Source organism: Aspergillus caelatus (genome assembly GCF_009193585.1).
Source record: "Aspergillus caelatus strain CBS 763.97 unplaced genomic scaffold BDV27scaffold_424, whole genome shotgun sequence".
NCBI lineage: Eukaryota > Fungi > Ascomycota > Eurotiomycetes > Eurotiales > Aspergillaceae > Aspergillus > Aspergillus caelatus.
The window spans coordinates 1-17,174 of NW_022475687.1; the positions used below are offsets into that span (position 1 = coordinate 1).

The window sequence follows — 17,174 nt, forward strand, 5'->3', positions numbered from 1 at the left end:
GCTTATTCTACTCCCCGTTCCTTTCTCTTATTACGTAGAGTGTTCGCCGTCAATCGACTTCCATTCCTGCACCATTCTATGAGGTGCACCTTCCTCCTCGATTCCCTTTGACCAGGCCCGACTTCCATGTTGTTGCGGGTAGCCAAAGCAGCCGGAGACGCGGCTGCCCTGCTAAGAAATAGCCATGGACAGACCACGGCGCATTGACGACCTTGCGGACGAATTGATCAGTCATATCCTCTCGTTTCTCTTGGGATCAGAGCCTTCCTCTAACGATACCTCCCCCACGAACAGCCATGGCTCCTACGTGCCCAATGGCAGCTGCGCGCATGGCGAAACGTCCGACTTGGACCGATTCAGGCTGGTGTGTACAAGATTCAAGCGAATCGCTACTCCATGGAAATTTCCCCGTTTCGTCCTTCGCTTCTCACGAGATGGGTTTCGGAGGTTAGAGGATCTTCTGGAAATGCAGCTGGCCTGCCATGTTAAATCCTTCACGTACATGGTGCGACCCTTTTACCAAGGAAGCGGTACCGTCTCTGCTAATTCGTTAAACTCGCACGGAAGTCAAGCTGATAAGTATCTAGACTGGCCCCGTGTCTTGAAAGCAGTCGAAACGCAAAACCTCGCAATTTCGCAAGTACATAAGAGTCGGCGTGAAGACCAGGAATACATCATCGCTGGGAGCTATGATATGCTACTCTTGCGCCGCGCTATATCTGCATTCTCATCTCTTCAGCAAATTAAACTGCTTCGCTTGCAAGATGGGGCGGACGAGCAATTGCTAGATTATATACGTGAGCAATCTTCAGCAGAAACCGTTTATCTGGACTGGGAGCCAGCTTGCACGCGGGCTATCACAAGTCTAGCGATTTCTCTGCTAGAGTCAAACTGCAGCGCTATTCGCTTCGTCGGGCCACAAATTAGCCCCGAGTCCGCAGTGAAACTATCACAGACACCTCCACTGATGCTATCCACCTTGGGTGCTCGATTAACGAGCTTAGATGTCACCTTTCATTCTTCTAGAGACATGACGAGCAGCATAAAATCTGTTTCTAGCGTCTTTCATGACTTCTTTCTATCCGCAAAGAACCTGACGTCAATAAAGTTAGGCTTTCGGGCCAACATGCCTCTCGATCTCTCGCTAGAACTCATTTTCCACCGCCTACAATGGAAGAGGCTCCAGGCTCTCAGCATTCAGGGTTGGCGTCTACATTCGGAAGAGGTAATCTCCCTGATCCGCCGACACAGGAGACAACTTCGTGATATCGCATTGACTGGCGTCTACCTGCGCAGTGGGGGCCGATGGCGGGATATACTGTCCGTCCTGCACGACGAAATGGATCAAGTAGAACGTATATATTTACGGGATATCGACTACGCAGACCATTTGGACTCGGTCTCACCAGATACCAATGGCCATGCCAGTACTTCCAGCACGTCGGTCCTCTCCATCGTCCCAGAACCTACACTCGCCCTACCTTACCAAGCCACTTTCAATGCTGATTACCCATATTTCTCTCCCTGCGGAAGTACCCGACGTTCATTTTCCGAGACAACCCTGGAGCAGTTGAGAGCACTCACGGCGGATGACCTAGGTGATAACGGAGTGAGCGTGAGACGCGAGCAGAGGTTGCTCTGGGAGGCGTGGGTACTCTCTAGCCCTAGAAACATGTTACGACGATGGCAATAGCATAATCACTGCTCTACGATGAGCAAAAGGTTGGGGAGGTAATGCTTTAGCTTTTCTGTATGCATCGCATCGTTTTCAAATAGTTCGAAGAAACACAGAGCTGTCCCAGGACAAGTCTGAAGATACATGAGAAGATTCAGGAGACCGATAGAAGCGTCATGCAATATCCTAGAGTTTCCACGATAACTGACCATCTTCGCTGCCAGTTATCGTCAGGTCTGCACACAACTTGATGACCAAATCAGCTAACAAGATCTGGCAAATTCTTTCTTAGATAAACCAACTTCAATTCATAATTTTACTCATCTACTTGTTGTATAGCTGCCGATGGATAAACGCCGGCCCATAACCTGAAGAACTGGTATTGTGCTTATTCAATAATCCTAACGGGTGGGGATGTACTATAAACAAAACCCCGCCGATGCAGAATGCAACACCCTAGCATTCATGTACTGGAAAAAAAAAAAAAAAAAAGGAACAATGAGAATTCTATACATTTCAATCAAGAACCTCTAAATTTTCATCGAGATCATGACAGGCAAGGTAAGGGGGTAACTGAAGCCAGAAGCCGAAACATCGCTATGGGAGGGGGAACTGGAAGGAGGCAAAAAAGTAGATGATATAAAAGCATCGCATAGGTAAGGATCTTGGTATCGGTGGCTATCAACCAGCTCCTGCGGACGGAGGGTTTTCTGGAGGAATAGATACGGGGCCGCTTGTACTCGCTGGTTTGGCGCTGCGTTCGCGCAATCGACGACCTTCCATGAGCCCGCGGAGGCCGCGCTTTTGTAGGCCGATGACACTGCTGAGGTCACCGGTCCAGATCTCGCGGTTGGGGCGGAGCTCGGCGTCTGTGTTGCGACGGCGGTGGGAGTGGGTGGTGTCGTCGGTGTCGGAGTGATCGAAGCTGGTGTTTGTGGAGGCGGATGTGGCGGTGCTGGCGGTGCTGATGGAGTCCTCGCGGTCGCGTTCGAGGTTGGTCGTGTTGCGCTGGCGGCGACTGAAGATGTTGGTGTTGATGCGGAGAGGGATGCCTCTGGAGCCGCTGGCCGCGCCGCTGGTGCTGCTTGCGACGGAGATGCCGGACGTGCCGTGTTCGGTGTCTGAGGAGTCCGACGTGAGGTGGCTGTGTGATGTATCTGTTCCTGTGCCGGCGACGGAGTCTGTGCTGCCGTGGACGCCGTTGAGGGCTTCCAGAGTACCTCCTGGTCCGCTGGTGAATCCGGTGCCTCTGCCGCCACCTGCAGCCATGGCAGCGGCATTGAAGACAGCGGCAGCGTTGCGTCCGTCGAGGACTTGATGTAGTCTTTCGACGGTGGCTTCCAGGAGACCATCCACTTGGTACGGTCGCGCAAGTTGGAGAAGGGAGCAGAGAATTTGGGGCGTGCAGAGGGAGGAACCCGCTGGTGGGAGAGCAGACGTGTAGAAGTAGTAGACGAGGACTTGAAGGGTGAGGTAGGTATGAGGCAAGTACAGCACGCGGGGTCTAGATGTGGGAGGTAAACTATGCGCAGAGGGTATCTCAAGATTCGCTAACAATGACTTGGAGGGGTTTGCATGATTGCTGACGAGAGTAGTGGCGTTGGAATAGGTGCTGTTCGGTCCGATGGACGGGGTGATCGTGATGCTGGAGTTACGGTTTGGATACATCTGGAGCGCTGGGCGCAGAGTGGCAGAGTCGGAGACCCCATTGTCAGAAGATTCTCGTAGAAGTTGGATAAAGTACGGTCCCCATCTTCTAGTCAAGATTCGTGAATTGACCGGGATGCGCTCGCCCCCCACCGCTTGAAGCTCCATGTCCGTCATCTCGGGGAGAGATTGGGCCAGTCTCCCCAGTTCGTCAGAGGCGGACGAGAATGGTCTTCCACCAGATGTTAATTTAGCCAACTTAGGATGAAGAGATGCGGGGACTGCAGGGGAGCTATGAGAGATGTACCCGGACGTCGGAGCTGTTCTGCACGGGTTATTGTAGAGGCCGAATGCTTCCAACTCGACCATGCACACGTGCGAGAAGTTGAGTCGTCGGTGGTTGTAATCCTCAACCAGACTACGCTTCCGATGGCCGAGAATCACGAACGTGTTCCTTCTCGCCCATAGTACTCCGCGGTTCCAGCTTCCCTGTCCGAAAACTGTTCCACCGGCATCGATACGGCCCCAGGTGAGCGTCTTCAGGTCAAGTGCCCACAGGGCGTATTCCTGCTTGGAGGAGGTAAGATACGTGCCACTGACCACAAAGTGTCCGTTGATAACGCCTCCGTTGGGGAACCTCAAGCCGGGGGGCGATGCTTGGTTCTGCATCGGCTTCTCAACCAAGCGGCCATCTGGTAAGCGCAGCTGAAGCTCTAGTTTAACATCTAGGAAGTTGTAGTTCGAATAGATCAGCATAGGGCATCCCTCTACTTGTGACTCCTCCATAGGCTCATGGGCTTCATTATCGATTGAAGCGGACCCGATGTCCGAAACATTCATACCGGCCAATGGGGCAACCACACTACGATAAGCGCCGCAACTTCTTCCTAAGGGACTTGTGTTGGTCCACTTCAGACTGCGAAGGTTGAACACGCTGATCTGCTCAATATAATGATTGGAGCTATCCTGCCCTCCCACCACCACCATTTCTGCACCACCAAAACCATCAATGTCCACCCCGATCGAGCCCTGGTGAGGATTCGACGACGCGGGGTTATGATGGATAGCCGAAAGGGGTGCAGTTGCCGACGTGAAGTGCGCACTGGAAGGCAAGATTGTCGCACAATGGGCATATCGTCCCTGGGGCGAGTCGGAGGCAGGGACTCGAGTCCATGTTCGCGAAGGGACATCGAATATGTGTATATCAGACATCACCACCACCTCTGGCTGCGCCTCCTGCCCCGTAGAGCCATTGGGTGTGGTATCCTTGGGTGACATACCACCATAACACACCAGCTTATTGTCTCCAAGAGCACAGACACTGTGAAAATATCGCGGACGGGGAACATCACCGGTAGCATCGATCTTTGTCCAATGACGCCGGATCAGGTCCAGCTCATATATATCGGACGTCAATTGCGGGCGGCTCTTCGAGAGAACACGACCGCCAAACACGTAAAGCTTATCGCCTAATATAGTTGTAGTCGCACCTACCAATGGATGCGGTTCTCTTCCAGTTGTCCGGCGAACATTGCACACTAGACCTGACAGATTTATGGGGCCCGATGCCGAAGACGGCTGTTGTTGTCCAGGAGAGACACCAGAGCCTGCAAGATCCTCCCGATTCGAGTCCAGGTATCCCAGACTCGACTGGCTCCGGGACATCATCTTGTTAATGGTCGGTTTTCAATGGTACAGTCAATATATCCCAATGCCTATCGCGTTACAGTGATTTCGCTCAAATTTGCCGGTCTCCAGGAAGTCGAACCGCTGTCGTAAGTAGAATGTATGTCATCCAATATTCGAACTTTTCAGAACAAGGTGAACAAGGTGAACAAGGTGTCAAACGAATAGGGTATCATAACACTCGTAAAGCGCAAACAGAAGTAGTAAGAAAAGAGTTATCGTTCAAATGACCGTCTGGGCCCCGGGGCAAGCGAAGGGTAGATCGAAGGTGGAAATAAATCGTAATCGTCGCGATCGGTTTGCTCAGATCAGGGGCCGGGCGGGAGACGTGATGGGACCACTGGTGGATTCTCTTTCCCCGCGGCTACCAACCCAGAACGCTCCGTCGTTGAGGAGCAGAGTCAAGCCTCCGGAACACAGATACGACTTCTGAACGCTTTTCGGGTTGGCTGCAAAGGGGGTCCTCCAGTGAAGTCCGCCGTATGCAGAGAAGGTTTTTGTTTCCGAACGGTGAAGAGAGAGACGAGACGAACGGAGGAAGTGCGGGCTTCAAGGCGGTCTCCGAGAGAAAAGTGGTTCCAGGCACACTACGAAAGTGGAGCTGACTCGGCGATTTAGATTTTATCCCTTTCAAAGTTGAAAGTCAATCTTTTTGACAGGCGACACTAGAAGCATAAAGAACAATTAGAAACAATTAGCGACGGAGGATCGATATGGGTAGTCTTGGTGCCAACACAGCTTCACTCACTCACTCATTTAGCCGTATTCATAAATCCCGACCCCACTACTAGTTATCAATTCCCATACATGACCTTTTGGACTCGATGCTGGTTTTCCCCCCTTTCGCGCACAACCCCCCCCCGGGAAAAGGGTATGGGTTGAACAGGGTGTTTGAAATCGCGGCCTCTTCACACGCAATCTGTTTTTATTGTGCCAATAATGATGTGAGAATAAGAAATAAGAATAACCTGTCTCTCTGCTTCTCTTCTCAAGATTGCTTATAAACCTGAAGAGGTACGGTGATCGGAGGATATCTGGCGGACCAAACACGCTAAGATCTGACAAGTGGTCAGACGAACCTCTTCGCTCTATCTCATCGCTCAGTCATACAGAAGGTGAACGACAGAGGGGTTGAACAAAGAAGGGGAAGTCGCCCGTCCACATTACCGCAAGACTTGCATGGGTCCAATCAACGGCCACACATCCTGGGCAAAGGAAATCGTAAAGTATGGCATGTGTGTAGTAAAGTAGTAGGGATGGATAGATGGGGACATATACGAGTGGTCATTTACCTCACCTGCTCGAGGCAGACAGGTGTAACTGTTTCCTGGCAGTGTTACTATATTTACTCAGCGGTTCGCTTTGTATAGTCCTATCTCGTCTTTTGATTGACTGGTTCTTTATGCAGTCTTATGCAGGATGACATCGATTGCAGAATGGTTCTTCGCCCTTTCTCGCCCCATGGGGCGCAAACTTAATACCATCCTTTTTATTCATATATCAATATGTCTGTCGTCAGGACAGTGGAGCATCCATATCCCCTAAGCAGGAACAATAATCACTCTGCTCATACTTCCTGCAAGGGGTACACAAACCACAAGACTCTTTACAGGTGGTCGATGATTGCACTAATTCCTTAGAACTGTCTACGCTGGGTTCGAAGAGTCCAACTGGTATCATAAGAGGTATCATATTATTAGAGATGCTAAGCCGTGACTGTCATACTCTTTTTCATGAAAACAATCCCAATCATGTCCACGTCACAACTGGTTATTCCTCCTGGGAACAGCTAGCACGAAGTGGTTGAGTGGAAGACTGCGTCATAATTTACTCCTTCTTGTTGAGGTTGGTGAAACGCAGGTAACTAGTCAAGATAGATTAGCACCAATCTTCCTCTCAGCGGGGAGGGAAATACTCACGGCTTGACCTGGCGGATTTCACCGAACTTCTTCTGAGCATCCTCGGTGGAGACAGGAGGGGGGATGACAACATCATCGCCGGGGAGCCAGTTAATGGGGGTGGTGACACCGTGCTTGTCAGTGGTCTGAAGAGCATCGACAACACGGAGAACCTCAGCGGTGTTACGGCCGGTAGAAGCAGGGTAGGACATGATCAGACGGATCTTCTTGTTGGGGTCAATGATGAAGACAGAGCGGATGGTGAGAGCGAGACCTGCAATGATTGCTTAGCGATTTGAAACACCATTCGGCTTGTGAGAGCTACAACGTACCCTTGGAGTCAACGTTGGTGGTGTCCTGGTAGTCAACCATGTCATAGGCATAGGCGACCTTGCGCTCGGGGTCGGCAATGATGGGGAAGGTCAGCTTGGAGCCGGTAACCTCATCGATATCCTTGATCCAGAGCTTGTGGGAGTCGGTGCCGTTGGCGCTCAGACCGATCAGCTTAACTCCACGAGCAGTGAACTCGGGCTCAAGCTTGGCGAAAGCGCCCAGCTCAGTGGTGCAGATGGGGGTGAAGTCATCGGGGTGAGAGAAAAGGATGGTCCAGCTGTTGCCAATGTAATCGTGGAAGGAGATGGGGCCGTTGGAGGTGTCAGCGTCGAAGTTGGGGGCAGTAGAGCCGAGACGGATGCTATAGTCAATTGCCGTGTCAGTCTCCAATTCAGTCCATGTTGACGGTCCTTAAGTCACCCAGGAGGAATCGAAAGCGATGACAGCAAGGTTACTTACGGAGCAGCACGTTCCTGAGCCATTGTGAAAGAGTAAAGGGAGGTATCCAAGTAAGGAAGAGAGTGTGATTAGATGGTAAGGATGATGAGCAGGGACGAGAGAAGATGGAGAATGGAGAGGGGGGGAAAGGAGACCTTGAAATAGTTTTGGCGGCGGGGAAGTACCAAGGTGAAGGGATGTACCTTTTCCGGGTCCCAGACTCCAGTCTACTACTACTATAGAGGTAACCGCCTAAGAGGTACCCTCAGTGACCAGTCAGCCCTTCAGCTTCTCGACCCCCTCCAGATCTTCCCCTCGATAGATGTTCGGCGAATGACCGTCTCGTCGCTGTTCCTCCTCCAAATCACGCAATTGACCACCGCCCGCGGGGCAGAATGATCCCCATTGGCCATTCATGAGCTCATTCTGTGGTGGGCTGTTTAGCGCATCCCTTTTCGGAAGTGCCCCACGATGTAGTTAACGACATTATGTCGGGGTTCATGAAGATATCGGATTCTGTGACTACTAGTGACAAAAGTTAGTGTAGAACTAACAAGCATGGGATACGACTACATCTTCCAGGAACCAATGATATGGCTGGACTTGTAGATGAATTGTCCTGTCTAACATTGCAGTGATTTTCTTAGTTAAAAAAATGTAATAGCAAGGAGTACAATGGTGAGAGTCCAGACCATCATCCGACTTTACCTCTACGCTGTACCTCCCTATTGGACACTTAATGCTTCAAATCCCATGCGCTGTACTAAAAGATCAATTGGTATCTCTCGAGGTCACCTCCCCCCTTCTTTCCAAAAGTCTTGAGTACCCTTCCTTGGCTATATCCAAACATCCGAGTTTATCGGCCGACTACTGACAAGAAAAGAATAGTTCGGCCGACAATGCCCATCACTAGGGCCAATGGACACTGTGAAAGATGGCGCAATTCCGCACATCACCTCCCGTCATATGCCCGATAACTTCGCAAGTGATAAGCCGAGATGTTGCACTAGCACTGGTGGAAAGGAACCCGAGATGAAGGAGACGTTCCCTCTGGACAATTTAAGTACGTAGTACGTACATACTACACAGTATTAGTTGAATCCCGAGGGACCCCTGACCGGCACTTTGGAAAGCTCGGTAACTAAACTTAGATTGAGTGAGGACCCACCCTGCTCTATACTACTACTAGTACTATGTCATGATCAGGGTGGTCTTATATGCAATAGTGCTAACGTCATAACGTTTGTTTATTATGGGTTGGAAAGTGATTAATGTCTGTCGGACAAGAATTTCAAGCCAGGCCGATATTTTGGAGCCTTTTCAATTGAGTGCCGGGTCAGGTAACGTAGCCAGACTTTCCAGAAACCTAATGTTGATTCATGATTTCCTAGAGGCTGTTTAGCAATAGACTGATGAAGCTGAATATACTGGTCTCATACACTTGCAAATTTACTTCTGGCACGGATTTGAGGTCCATAGAATACTAGGACCCAGGGCACAATTGTCAGCAGAACACCCTGTTGGCGTTAGTCTGAGTAATGGATTAGAGGAATTTCTTGCTTACAATCCCCCCGAGAAGACTGGAGGCTGCTGGATAGCCCAGGTTATTGAACATTGCATTGGTAACCAGCGGGAATACGGCCCCCATAACATTTCGACCTAAAGGCCGTCAGCATCACAGAGCTGCTATCGGGGGTACAAGTGCGACAAACAGAATGACTGCGCAGCAATCGCTGAACTAGCGTATCGATGATAAGTATCAGCAAGGTAGTTGAAGGTGGCCAAGTAGATGGAGAAAATGCCTATCGTCGAGCATCCCACAGCAATCGTCGGCACAATCCACGGGACCGAGGAAAATGATGTCCATCCAAACCAGAAGAGACCGATTGGCAGCAAAATCGACTCAACGCATGTGAAATACAAACGCCCTTCTGGAGTGCTCGACATCTTGCCAACCCGCATAGCGAACTTCTCCTGGTAGATGCTCAAAGGGGTCGCCAGCAGCGCACCGATAGATACCGCCGCAAAAACTGCCCCAGTCTGCTCCACATTGAAATGGTAGTTGGTCGAAAAGACGATTGGGATCGCAATGAACTGGAGATACAGGACTGCCCAACTGAAAGAGACCCAGAGTGAAAAGAAGAAAACCACAGGTTCGGTGATCAGAAGGTCTTGATGGAGCGGTCAGCTATGCTTCCTGCCGATACCACCTATTGGAAAAAGAACGTCTCCCACTTACGGAACGGCCTAAAGCAGGATATGGTGATCATCTTGGTTATACTCTCGCGCTCTTCATCGCTTTTTACCTTCCACCGTATGCGTCTGGCCTGTTGTTTTTCCTTTAAGTCGTCGTCTGAGCAGAATATAACGCCAACATAACCTGCGCCTTCCAGTGTCTCGTAATACTTATTGAGGACTTTAGCTTTTCGGCTTAAAAGCACGCTCCCCCGGGTTTCGTTGAGAAAGACAAAGAGGACAAGCATTAACACTGCAGAAGCGATAGCTTGGGAGTAGTGGATCCAACGCCAATTGGCGCGGTAATCAATGAAACCAGGGATGAGCGGCCCCAAGCCCGTCCCAAAGAGAACTGCGCCAGAGAAGCACGACATGGGGACATTGCGGTGTTCAGCATGGTATATATCACTAATGACGCCGCCCACCATAGTCGAAAAGGTAGCTACAGTGGATAACCCGTGTCAACCTGAACTGTAGTACAGCACGAGGGGTGCAAAACAAGACAACTTACATCCGCCAACACCAAGAAAGAACCTTGCCACAAGCATGCCAGCAAAAGACTCCGTGGCACCGCATCCGATCAAGCACACTATCAACCATAGATATTAGTTCTGGTTTCTCCATTGATCGAGCTGTGTGAGGCAAGGGAGCTGACCGGTAAAAACTAGACCGCTAGACACAAAGATAGGTCGCCTCCCATTAATTTCCGAGAAAGGTGCCAGCACCATGGGAGCGATAGCGAAACCTAAAGTATACAGAGAAATCCCCAGATTATATACAACCCTGCTCACATTCCACTTGGCCGTCAACTCATCAGCTGGAGGGGTATACGATCCTGCAGCGTAAGCCGACATGGCTGTCACACAGCACGAAATAATTGTGACGACGGTCTTGCGGGATTCTGCCCACAAGAAGGGTGAAGCGTACTTTGTGAGATTGGGGCATGGTGGTGGAGACGATTGTCCCGGCTGCGGGGAAGAGGTGCCCACGGGGTGTGGCAAGGTGGTGTCAAAGTTGAGATAGAGATATTCAACATCTTGACCAGAATCTGGTGTGTTGCTTATTTGCTTTTTATGCTGCTGTCCCTCTCGATCTCCATGTTTCTTATTGTATTCCAGCGCTTCAATGCTTTCTGGGGTCTGATCTGACTGCTGATTGGGTGCGGTATGCATCTTGGTTTCTCCAGACCTACCGTCCGCTGGGTCTCAGCCGAAATCTATCCAGCACATGTGGGGAAGTGTAAGACAATAAATATGCTTTCTATTAGCAAAGGAACAAAAACAAGATAAATTCATGAACATTAATAAGGCGTCGATCGGACCCACGAGCAAGTGACTCAATGGTTTTTAAGTCTTGCGAATGGAAAGTTAATGCAAGCTGAGGTGGAGAACGGGGGATCTACGTACTTTGGAAGTATCCCGGCGTTATCGCCGATGATTTGACTTGTAGAGTATGTCTTTCTCTAGCTTGTTGCTGGTTCATCCAAGTCTATTATCGTGTTATTTCAATCTTTTTTGTTTTGTTTTGTTTTGCTTTGCTTTGCTTTGCTTCTCGTTCTTTGAAATCAACTGTAGTTCATGCGCTGTTCAAGTAAGATCTCGAATACAGTGGGATTCCCGTGACCCAAATGTATCAGAGTTGCATGCGAGAAATGTTCAAATCCCGCCAACCGGAGATGAGCTCTTCCTCCCCGATGGTTGCATCCGGAAATTTCAGAGTAGTTTGACTGGCTATCCGAGGTTATGCCATAACGTTTGTTCCCATAATTCCAAGGTTTAGATAATCTATCAGTCTGCATATTTTATATGTACATCTACTATATACCTTGCTTGCATGTATACAATAGTTATGTGATCCTATCGATGAAGGGTATTGGAACAAAGGCTCCTCTGCGCCCGGGTCTCTAGAGAAACATCACGTAGAGAATTAACTATACTCCGTCCAGGTCGGATACTATCATACCTACTATAGGACTAGCCCCGTAGTATCCTTCAAGGCGGCACCACGTGACCATGATCGGCTCGGGTCCACTGGGGCCGGCTCGCGTCCAGTCCAGTCGAGCTTGTCCCCGTCCCCCGGGCGCAAAACAAAGCTTCAACTCATCTTGTTCAAGTGCATGCCAGCGGTCCCTGCCTAGCTTTTCAGGTTTCTTCGTCACCCCCATTAGGTGAGAAGGTCTCCCCCCCAATCTTCCTTCCCATCAGGATTGAATCTGTGGGATAATTATTTGACCGCGACCGACAGCGGACTGACCAACACCAACACCAATACTAACACTAACACAGGTTCCCTTAGGCGCGTCTGGATCGCCGTGTCTCCCTCATCTCTCCTCCCCGCCTCCTGTCCTTTTACTGGTTGGCTTACATTGTCTCTCCTTCTCTTATCGAATCTGCCTTTTGTTTTGATTTCCCATTTTTGATTTCTCCTCACACCCCCTCACATCCTATCCCTCTATCACGCAGACTTCTTCACCCATGACAACAATGCCAGTCAAGAAGCGCAAGTCCGAAGGCGCGCCAGCGGCCGAAGAAAGCCATTCCCCCAAAAGAGTGCGTATGTCCGACATGCATCGCGGAATTTTATTTTTCTCTTTCGCGTTTTTCGGAGATCGACAGGTCCGACGTGAGGCGCGTCATGCGAATGCTCATCATAAAAGGCAATTCGCGACCGCCGCTCATTGACGCCCCATTCATTGTTCCCGCATTGGATTTCCCCCTTCGTAACACAAGACAACTTTCCGTTTGATGAAATATAAAATTCCGAGCAAGGGCGCGATTCATCAAGTGCCAATTCAGATAACGGGAACTAATGTCATCGTCTCCGCAGGCTGCTGTCCCTGATCCAGCTACTGGAGAGAAAAGGAAGAGAGGTCGTCCTCGCAAGTACCCTGAAGGAAGTGGCCCCAAGCCTTCCCCGGGTCCTAAAAGGGGCCGGGGTCGTCCCCGCAAGGACCCGTCTGCCAGTACGTAGTTCCCCTATTATCTACCCCTTCTTCGCATCCTCTAATCTCAGCTGCAATTGAGGTGCCCCGAGAGAAGGATTCGCTAACGTACCTTAAGGCACTCCCACGAAACCGAGTACTCCCAAGGAGGGCAAGCGGCCAGTCGGAAGGCCTAGGAAGTATCCAGCTCAGAATGGGGCAGACACACCGACAGACAGACCCACGCAACCGAAATCAGAATCAGCAGATGCCAAAGCCGACGATGAGGTGGATGAAGACGATTCCGGTCGCTCGTATTGGTTGATGAAAGCAGAGCCCGAGTCGCGCTTAGAGAAGGGGGTTGATGTTAAGTTCTCCATCGATGACTTGGCCTCGCGTAGCAAGCCGGAACCCTGGGATGGTGCGTGATGTATCCCTATCATACAGCCAAGTCAATGCTAACCTTCTGCAAGGTGTGCGGAACCCTGCTGGTAAGGACGGCCAGTAAGCTAGCGATGTACGAGAGCACAAGCTTACGATGAGTAGCAAGGAATCACATGAGAGAGATGAAGAAGGGCGACTACGCTTTCTTTTACCACTCCAACTGCAAAGTGCCCGGAGTTGCGGGTTTTATGGAGATTGTACAAGAACATACACCAGACGGTCCGTCTCAATTCTGCATATTCCCCAATCCCCGGCGCGATGACTAACGGAAAATCACCCCAGAATCTGCCTTTGACCCTGCACACCCGTACTACGACGAGAAATCTAGACGAGAAGACCCCAAATGGGACGTGGTCCACGTTGAGTTCCGACGCAAGTTCCAGAACTTCGTCTCATTGAACGACCTCAAAGCTCATGCAAAAGCGGGAGATCCGCTCGAGGGCCTTCAGGTCCTGAAACAATCCCGGCTCAGTGTTTCCCGCGTTACCAAGAAGGAATGGGACTTCATCCTCGGGTTAGCCAAGGAAAAAGAGTCATCATCATCGGAGGCAGAGAGCGCAGAAGAAACCAGCGAGTAGAGGAAGATACGAAATTTCTTTTTCATTTTCATGTCATTTCATATTTCTTTTCCCCACTTCCTCCAAAGAGACTCTGGAGTGAGTCTCAAAGCTCTCCACGGGCGTCTTTGTTTCCTTGTGTACAATGAACCGGGTTCTTGTCTATTTCGAGGTGTTCCAATAATGTGAATGGAATTTTGAATGATCACCTACTGAGCACGGGTCCAGATTTTGGACGAGACGGCATCGCCTGCCATTATCAGGTTTTCCCTGGTACAGAACTTTCCTCTCAACCTAGCTGTGTCATTCCTACCCAAACTGTAGATGATTTATAGGCCCAGACTTTTAACGCGTTGGCAAGGCAAATATTTAGGAAGCAGTATCTATGAGATCGGCAGTCGAACGGTGGGAAGCTGATTGGAGAAGAGTGCTCTGGAACGAAGGACCGCGGGGAGGGGAAGGCGGGGAATGGCTTGGTAAGTTAGAAGTCTATCAGGGATATAGATGCACGGTGATGTGTGAGATGAGCGGATCCATGGGTCGGTGGCCGCGGACGGCGAAGAGAAGAGTGGGGTTGGCTGTTTGATCTCAACTGGGGGGTTTCCAGTTCATGACGAGAGGATCCATTTTTTTCTGAATGCTGATTATGAATCGCATCGCAAACAGCTTGGAATACGGGGTGGTTTGATTGGGGATCCAGAAAAGAGAAAAGTATTCTAGAACGTAAGGCTTTCCTGGGAAGAGAAAGTGTATCCGATATCCACCGATTAGTGGGCAAGTCACCTGCCATCTCATTGGATCTCCAGTTTATCTCTGGCGGGGGAGCTCCAACAACAACTACTTTACCTGCATCTATGCTGCAAGAAGAATCCCTGAACGCTCGTTAGTATCCTATATTTTTATATAAAGTCCCCTCCCTCGCCTCGCTACCCTTCTCTTCTCTTCTCTTCTTCTTTCTTTTCTCTCTATATTAATGCCCCTGTGTCCCTCTCCACTCTTAACCCGCCTGTGCCTGCGTGGTCCTCCTCTCGTCAAGCTCCCTTCATCCTCCTCTGTTCCTCGTCGACTCTTTCACAGCTCCCCAATCATCATGTCGGACGTCACAGTACAGTTGACGGCCCCCAATGGGCGTAAGTACTCTCAGCCCATTGGTCTTTTCATCAACAACGAGTTTGTTCCGTCCAAATCGGGCGAGAAGTTTGCCACCATCAACCCTGCGTAAGTGACCTTGTCCAGTCGAACCGGACGCCATGTCCCGTGATCCAAAAGCAACTAAAATTAACCAGTTCGCAGAGATGAGAAAGAGATTACTTCCGTGTATGCTGCAGGCGAGGAAGATATTGACATCGCCGTCAAGGCTGCCCGCAAGGCATTCAGGGATCCATCATGGAAGCTACTTCCACCAACGGATCGGGGTGCTTTGATGTTGAAGCTGGCAGATCTTATTGAACAGCACAAGGAAACCCTTGCCACCATTGAAACATGGGACAACGGTATGTGTCCTCAATCTATCGGTCGAGTTTCTGCGTTTGTCCTTGACTGACCCTGTCTAGGCAAGCCTTACTCTGTCTCCTTGAGTTCGGACTTGGGTGAGGTCATCAACACCCTTCGTTATTATGCTGGCTGGGCCGACAAGGTTCATGGCCAAACCATTAGCACCACGCCGGCCAAGCTGGCCTACACTCTTCGCCAGCCAATTGGTGTAGTGGGCCAGATCATCCCATGGAACTTTCCCCTTGCTATGGCTGCATGGAAACTTGGCCCTGCACTGGCTTGCGGTAATACCATTGTCATGAAGCCAGCCGAGCAGACACCCCTCAGTATCCTCTACCTCGCCACGCTCATCAAGGAAGCCGGATTCCCCCCTGGAGTGATCAACATCGTCAACGGCCTCGGAAGAGTTGCCGGCAGCGCCCTGGTGACCCACTCTGATGTCGATAAGGTTGCCTTTACTGGCTCCACCTTGACCGGCCGAGAGGTCATGAAGTTGGCCGCCGGTACCTTGAAAAACATCACTCTTGAAACCGGCGGCAAATCTCCTCTAGTTGTATTTGGCGACGCAGATATTGAGCAGGCTGCTAAATGGGCGCATACGGGCATCATGTACAACCAAGGACAGGTCTGCACGGCAACTTCACGTATCCTGGTCCACGAATCGGTCTATGACCAGTTCATCGAGCTTTTCAAGCAGGAAGTGGCCTCGGTCAGCAAAGTTGGTGATCCCTTCGCCGATGACACCTTCCAGGGCCCTCAGGTCACCAAGGCGCAGTACGACCGAGTCCTTTCGTACATTGAGACCGGCAAATCCGAAGGAGCAACTCTCGTCGCTGGCGGCGAGCCATACAAGAACGTCGGCGACGGCAAGGGTTTCTTCATCGCACCAACCATCTTCACGAACGTCAAGGACAACATGCGTATCTATCGCGAGGAGGTCTTCGGCCCGTTCGTTGTGATTTCCAGCTTCACCGCAGAGGACGAGGCCGTGACTCGCGCCAACGACACGACATACGGACTGGGTGCAGCCATTTTCACCAAAGATATTGAGCGGGCGCACCGCGTGGCCTCTGAGATCGAAGCGGGCATGGTCTGGATTAACAGCAGCAACGACAGCGACTTCCGCGTTCCCTTCGGCGGCATTAAGCAGAGCGGTATCGGCCGTGAGCTCGGTGAGGCCGGATTGGAGGCATACTCGCAGGTGAAGGCCATTCACGTCAACCTCGGGTCCAAGCTGTAATGCAATGCATGGCAAGCTCATTGATGATGTGTAATGTTTGTATATAGGATAGTCAGATGCCAGTTGGGTCGAGAATTACAAAGATAGGAAGCTTATCCAGCAAGCAACCATGCAGGTAATCCACCAACGAGAGACAACATACCAGTAAAACACACCCTGCACATAATACTCAAAACCAAGGAACCAACCCAGAGTACGTGGTATACCCACATTGGACCCAACAAAAACCACAACCACAACCACCTACATCAAATCTAAACCCTACCCGACAAACTCTCCTCTCACTCGCCATACAATAGGTACATCACAAACAACGCTCCCACCTGAATCACACACAGACACACCCACATAAACACCCACATACGTACATATATACATACACGAGAACAAGAGCAACCCAAACCAGACCCCCACACTAACACCCCATAACAAGCCACCACGATTCGCCACACCTCAACATACATACATAGTACATGCTCCTCCCCAAGCAAGGAATGCACATCATGCCGAACCACCTAACAGGGCATTCATACATACAGCTCAACTTAATCTAGATATCCCATCGCACTATCCGTACATACAGTTTGCATTCCCACTTTGAGACCCA

The 17,174-nt window shown here is 50.5% G+C and overlaps 6 protein-coding genes across 6 annotated transcripts; 3 read left to right on the forward strand and 3 right to left on the reverse strand.

Moving 5' to 3' along the window:
- On the forward strand, positions 1-1,966 carry BDV27DRAFT_82841 (F-box domain protein). Its single transcript, XM_032077715.1, has 2 exons — positions 1-530; positions 588-1,966. Exons 1-2 carry the CDS (start codon positions 185-187, stop codon positions 1,691-1,693), a joined length of 1,452 nt encoding a protein of 483 aa, XP_031920703.1. The 5' UTR covers positions 1-184; the 3' UTR covers positions 1,694-1,966.
- Positions 1,967-2,334: 368 nt separating this feature from the next.
- On the reverse strand, positions 2,335-5,112 carry BDV27DRAFT_82851 (putative regulatory protein Ral2). The gene has a single exon (XM_032077716.1). It carries the CDS (start codon positions 4,988-4,990, stop codon positions 2,357-2,359), a length of 2,634 nt encoding a protein of 877 aa, XP_031920704.1. The 5' UTR covers positions 4,991-5,112; the 3' UTR covers positions 2,335-2,356.
- Positions 5,113-6,564: 1,452 nt separating this feature from the next.
- On the reverse strand, positions 6,565-8,108 carry BDV27DRAFT_139002 (peroxiredoxin). Its single transcript, XM_032069356.1, has 4 exons — positions 7,699-8,108; positions 7,239-7,600; positions 6,928-7,180; positions 6,565-6,872 (listed from the first exon to the last, which is right to left on the reverse strand). The coding sequence occupies exons 1-4, from the start codon at positions 7,719-7,721 to the stop codon at positions 6,836-6,838; spliced, it is 675 nt and encodes a 224-aa protein (XP_031920705.1). The 5' UTR covers positions 7,722-8,108; the 3' UTR covers positions 6,565-6,835.
- Positions 8,109-8,614: 506 nt separating this feature from the next.
- Positions 8,615-11,447, reverse strand: BDV27DRAFT_139004 (MFS transporter). The gene is made up of 8 exons (XM_032069357.1): positions 11,319-11,447; positions 10,568-11,264; positions 10,424-10,501; positions 9,917-10,354; positions 9,390-9,848; positions 9,242-9,336; positions 9,117-9,194; positions 8,615-9,064 (listed from the first exon to the last, which is right to left on the reverse strand). Exons 2-8 carry the CDS (start codon positions 11,082-11,084, stop codon positions 9,044-9,046), a joined length of 1,686 nt encoding a protein of 561 aa, XP_031920706.1. The 5' UTR covers positions 11,085-11,264; positions 11,319-11,447; the 3' UTR covers positions 8,615-9,043.
- A 569-nt stretch (positions 11,448-12,016) lies between these two features.
- BDV27DRAFT_139006 (PUA-like domain-containing protein) lies at positions 12,017-14,497 on the forward strand. The gene is made up of 7 exons (XM_032069358.1): positions 12,017-12,079; positions 12,198-12,461; positions 12,739-12,874; positions 12,972-13,253; positions 13,306-13,323; positions 13,379-13,495; positions 13,559-14,497. Exons 2-7 carry the CDS (start codon positions 12,387-12,389, stop codon positions 13,852-13,854), a joined length of 924 nt encoding a protein of 307 aa, XP_031920707.1. The 5' UTR covers positions 12,017-12,079; positions 12,198-12,386; the 3' UTR covers positions 13,855-14,497.
- Positions 14,498-14,587: 90 nt separating this feature from the next.
- BDV27DRAFT_82920 (aldehyde dehydrogenase family protein) lies at positions 14,588-16,871 on the forward strand. Its single transcript, XM_032077717.1, has 3 exons — positions 14,588-15,051; positions 15,127-15,326; positions 15,387-16,871. The coding sequence occupies exons 1-3, from the start codon at positions 14,807-14,809 to the stop codon at positions 16,565-16,567; spliced, it is 1,626 nt and encodes a 541-aa protein (XP_031920708.1). The 5' UTR covers positions 14,588-14,806; the 3' UTR covers positions 16,568-16,871.
- Positions 16,872-17,174: the final 303 nt, after the last annotated feature.

Bases quoted from the DNA above. Each gene is read 5' to 3' on its own strand.
- BDV27DRAFT_82841 (XM_032077715.1), top strand. From the start codon at position 185: ATGGACAGACCACGGCGCATTGACGACCTTGCGGACGAATTGATCAGT. The intron at 531-587 runs GTACCGTCTCTG...ATAAGTATCTAG, and splicing joins ACCCTTTTACCAAGGAAGCG to ACTGGCCCCGTGTCTTGAAA.
- BDV27DRAFT_82851 (XM_032077716.1), bottom strand. From the start codon at position 4,990: ATGATGTCCCGGAGCCAGTCGAGTCTGGGATACCTGGACTCGAATCGG.
- BDV27DRAFT_139002 (XM_032069356.1), bottom strand. From the start codon at position 7,721: ATGGCTCAGGAACGTGCTGCTCC. The intron at 7,601-7,698 runs GTAAGTAACCTT...AATTGACTATAG, and splicing joins GCTCAGGAACGTGCTGCTCC to CATCCGTCTCGGCTCTACTG. The intron at 6,873-6,927 runs GTGAGTATTTCC...TATCTTGACTAG, and splicing joins GAAATCCGCCAGGTCAAGCC to TTACCTGCGTTTCACCAACC.
- BDV27DRAFT_139004 (XM_032069357.1), bottom strand. From the start codon at position 11,084: ATGCATACCGCACCCAATCAGCAGTCAGATCAGACCCCAGAAAGCATT. The intron at 10,502-10,567 runs GTCAGCTCCCTT...TATGGTTGATAG, and splicing joins TAGCGGTCTAGTTTTTACCG to TGTGCTTGATCGGATGCGGT. The intron at 9,337-9,389 runs GTTTGTCGCACT...GACGGCCTTTAG, and splicing joins GATTGCTGCGCAGTCATTCT to GTCGAAATGTTATGGGGGCC.
- BDV27DRAFT_139006 (XM_032069358.1), top strand. From the start codon at position 12,387: ATGACAACAATGCCAGTCAAGAAGCGCAAGTCCGAAGGCGCGCCAGCG. The intron at 12,462-12,738 runs GTGCGTATGTCC...TCGTCTCCGCAG, and splicing joins AAAGCCATTCCCCCAAAAGA to GCTGCTGTCCCTGATCCAGC. The intron at 12,875-12,971 runs GTACGTAGTTCC...ACGTACCTTAAG, and splicing joins CCGCAAGGACCCGTCTGCCA to GCACTCCCACGAAACCGAGT.
- BDV27DRAFT_82920 (XM_032077717.1), top strand. From the start codon at position 14,807: ATGCCCCTGTGTCCCTCTCCACTCTTAACCCGCCTGTGCCTGCGTGGT. The intron at 15,052-15,126 runs GTAAGTGACCTT...ACCAGTTCGCAG, and splicing joins TTTGCCACCATCAACCCTGC to AGATGAGAAAGAGATTACTT. The intron at 15,327-15,386 runs GTATGTGTCCTC...GACCCTGTCTAG, and splicing joins CATTGAAACATGGGACAACG to GCAAGCCTTACTCTGTCTCC.